This window comes from Lacerta agilis, chromosome Z, assembly GCF_009819535.1.
Source record: "Lacerta agilis isolate rLacAgi1 chromosome Z, rLacAgi1.pri, whole genome shotgun sequence".
NCBI classification, from domain to species: domain Eukaryota; kingdom Metazoa; phylum Chordata; class Lepidosauria; order Squamata; family Lacertidae; genus Lacerta; species Lacerta agilis.
The window spans coordinates 44,699,830-44,703,218 of record NC_046331.1 but is presented as its reverse complement, the minus strand read 5'-3'; the positions used below and the strand labels follow the sequence as shown (position 1 = coordinate 44,703,218).

Below are 3,389 nucleotides of genomic sequence, written 5' to 3'. Positions count from 1 at the left end.
AAATTCATGAAGAAGTCAAAATTAGTTCAAGAAATTGAAAGCACAGTCTTTGCTGGACAGTTTGTTCCAGGAGATGTGTAAAAAGCAGGCGAGGAAACCGAGCAAGAACGCAGCCCCCCCTCCTCCTAAGAGTTTCCAGATGCTGCTCACTCACTCAGGGCACCCACAGTGGGTGTGTCTGTGGCTTCACAGAGACTCTGCTTCAGTCTGCCCCCATCAGGGACTCCATGGTTTTGGGGGAGCAAGTTTTGCTGGGGCAAAGGTTTTCCCCTTGAACTGATAGAGCCTCAGCTTGAACAAATGTTGGAGTTTCTCCTGAAACTGGCTGCTGATGACATAGTACAACAAAGGATTGATGCAGCTGTTAGCGAACCCCATGGAGAGCCCAAATGGCAGGGCTGCATCGATGACAGAGGTGACCCAGCAATTGCTGATCACATCCATCCAGGAAAGGGCATCCAGGAAGGTGAGGATGTGAAAAGGGAGCCAGCAGACCAAGAAAGCCACCACCACGGCAGCCACCAGCTTCAGGACTCTATCCCTCATCTGCTGGTTCTTCCCAAACCCCTGAGCTCTCATCAAGTGCACCCTGATCCAAAGGTAGCATGTGATAATGATGATGAGGGGGACCAGGAACCCAAATATGTTCTTCATCAAGGCTGTTCCAGCTGACCAGCTGGAGTATTTCTCCGATGGGTAGGCCATGATGCAGGCTGTCACACCTAGCTCCACGATGTATTTGGTGTTGCGGAAGTAGAAAGTTGGCAGGGAAGTTAGGGCTGCCAATCCCCAGACCAGGAGTGCAGTCTTGGATGCTTGCTGCAGTGTCCCTTGCTGGGACTGGAATGGGTGAGCAACTGCCTGGTAGCGGTTCAGGCTTAGGCAGGTGATGAAGAAGATGCTGGCAAACATGGTCAGGCAAAGGACTGAGCCAGTGATTTTGCACATCACTGGGCCAAAGAGCCAATTGTACCCATATGTATAGTATGCAGCCCAAAAAGGAAGTGTGGTCAGGGCCAGCAAGTCTGCGACAGCCAGGTTGACGATGTAAATGCTGGAGACTTTCCTGGGGCTCCGCTGCCGACACAGCACTGCTACCACCATGCTGTTCCCCACCAGTCCGAGGATGAAGATGATGCAGTAGAGGACTGGGATGAGGACAAACTGGTAACTGGAGACAAAGATAGGGCAGTGGGAGGAGACGTTGGCTGGGGAGGAGTAAATATCTTGCAAAGGCTGCTCAGTGGGGCTTGGGGTGGAGTTGTTGTCCCTGGAATGCATGCTGGTGCCCAGGCTGGAGATTTGGGGTGCAGTGAACTCTTCTTGGGAACTGGAATCTTGTGTGTCACATCACCCAATAGCTAGCCTTTTTTAAAAAAAGAAAAAAGAAAGAGAAAACACAACAGAATCACAAGCTGCATACGTGCAAACTACATCCTGGGCATTTCCAGTTTACTCATGACAGAGATGAAACCAGGAAATGACATTCTATGGAGTCAGAGCATCGTTCCCTCTGTGTTGTCTTAATTGACAGGCAGCGGCTTTCCAGGGTTTCAGGTAGGGGACATTCTGGAGATGCCAGGGATTGAACCTGGGACCTTCTGTGTGCAGAGCAAATGCTCTACCACTAAGCTACAGCACTCCCCCAGGATGCTAGTGCATTCCAGGTCTACTATTGCTTAAGATCTGATCTGCTGGAAGAAATCAAAAGTCAGTCGAGTCCAGCATCCTGACCCTGCAGCAACCAGCTTTGTGCTTCCAAGATTAGAGGGTCTGGAGGAAATGACTGCCTTCAATTTTTGTTCCAGGACTCTAGGGTCACAGCTGTGAAGGCAAAAGCTTAATTCTTCCTTTGATAGACCTATCTGGCAGACTTTGGGAACCTTGTGCCTTCCAGATGCTTTGGATCACAACTTCCATCAGCCCTAGCCAGCACACACCAGCCAGCTCTGGTGGGAGTTGTGGTCAAAAACATCTGGGCTGCCAAAGCCCGCCATAAACTATGCAAGTCTCGCCCTACACAGGCACCATCAGCCTAGAGCCTTCCTTTTAGCTCTCTGCTGTCAATACTGACAGGCATCAGCTGTCCAGAGGTCCAGACCATGGTCACTTTCCCAGCTGTATGTGAGGATGTCATGGTTGAAACCTGGATCGTTCTATATGCAAGCAGGCACTGAGCCACAGCCCTTCAGTTGAAAGGCTGCAGAAGGATGTTTATTTTAAAAGAGAAGTAACGAAGGAACCATGCTGAGCGTGGATGCAAATGTTTGTGTGTGTGTTAAAGGTAAAGGGACCCCTGACTTAGTTGGTCTCTAAAGTGCTACCAGAAGGATTTTTTATTTTGTTTTGACAAGAAACTTAAGTTTGAATTAACAATCAATATAAGTATAAACAATACAATTATGGCAGCAGTTAAAATATGGTTTAAGTCTTAAGGTAAAGGTAAAGGGATCCCTGACCATTAGGTCCAGTCATGTCCGACTCTGGGGTTGCGGTGCTCATCTCACATTACTGGCCGAGGGAGCTGGCGTACAGCTTCTAGGTCATGTGGCCAGCATGACTAAGCCACTTCTGGCGAACCAAAGCAGCGCACGGAAACGCCGTTTACCTTCCCGCCGGAGCGGTACCTATTTATTTACTTGCACTTTGATGTGCTTTCGAACTGCTAGGTGGGCAGGAGCTGGGACCGAGCAACGGGAGCTCACCCCGTCACAGGGATTTGAACTGCTGACCTTCTGATCAGCAAGCCCTAGGCTCTGTGGTTTAGACCACAGTGCCACCCGTGTTCCATTTGTGTGTGTTAAATCTTTAAATCTTTAAATCTTCATTGTTATTATTCAGACATTTCTATACAGCAAACCTCCCCTCCGTGCAAAGCAGTTTCTTCAGACATTGCTAGATAACATAAAGCCTTATGGGAAACACAAAGAAGACAGGTGGTTACTTACTCTGGGAGTGCTTGAACTCAGGCTGGTTACACACCAAGTTGTGTCCACCCTCAGGCAGAAGCAAAACCTTCCAGACAAAACCTTTCCTTCTTTCTCTGGCTGTTTTGTGAGAGCTGGTTTTACATCTCTCCAAGACTGAAACACGAACACCATTGAGAAAGTCTTTGCATAGCTTCCTGCTTTGTATGAGAGGAGCATTGGGCTGGTAGAGAGCATACAAGCGTCTCTCAGTCTCTACAACCAATAAGAGGCAAAAGACTGAAGGAGGGAGGGTGTTTAAGCAATCCATTCCCAGTGCAGTTGTTTGGAGAGAGAGTGCTCCCCCTTCCAGCTTACCCTTCATAAAGTTTGGCTAGAAAGTGTGCAGCTATTTCTTCCTGCAATCTGAGAAGAATGTGTGCGAAAGAGGGATGGAAAATAAGCAAAATAAACTAGCATGTT

The 3,389-nt window shown here is 48.5% G+C and overlaps 1 protein-coding gene across 1 annotated transcript; it reads right to left on the bottom strand.

The window, feature by feature from the left end:
• On the bottom strand, positions 1–3,389 carry AGTR2 (angiotensin II receptor type 2). The gene is made up of 2 exons (XM_033137100.1): positions 2,949–3,389; positions 1–1,366 (listed from the first exon to the last, which is right to left on the bottom strand). Exon 2 carries the CDS (start codon positions 1,279–1,281, stop codon positions 217–219), a length of 1,065 nt encoding a protein of 354 aa, XP_032992991.1. The 5' UTR covers positions 1,282–1,366; positions 2,949–3,389; the 3' UTR covers positions 1–216.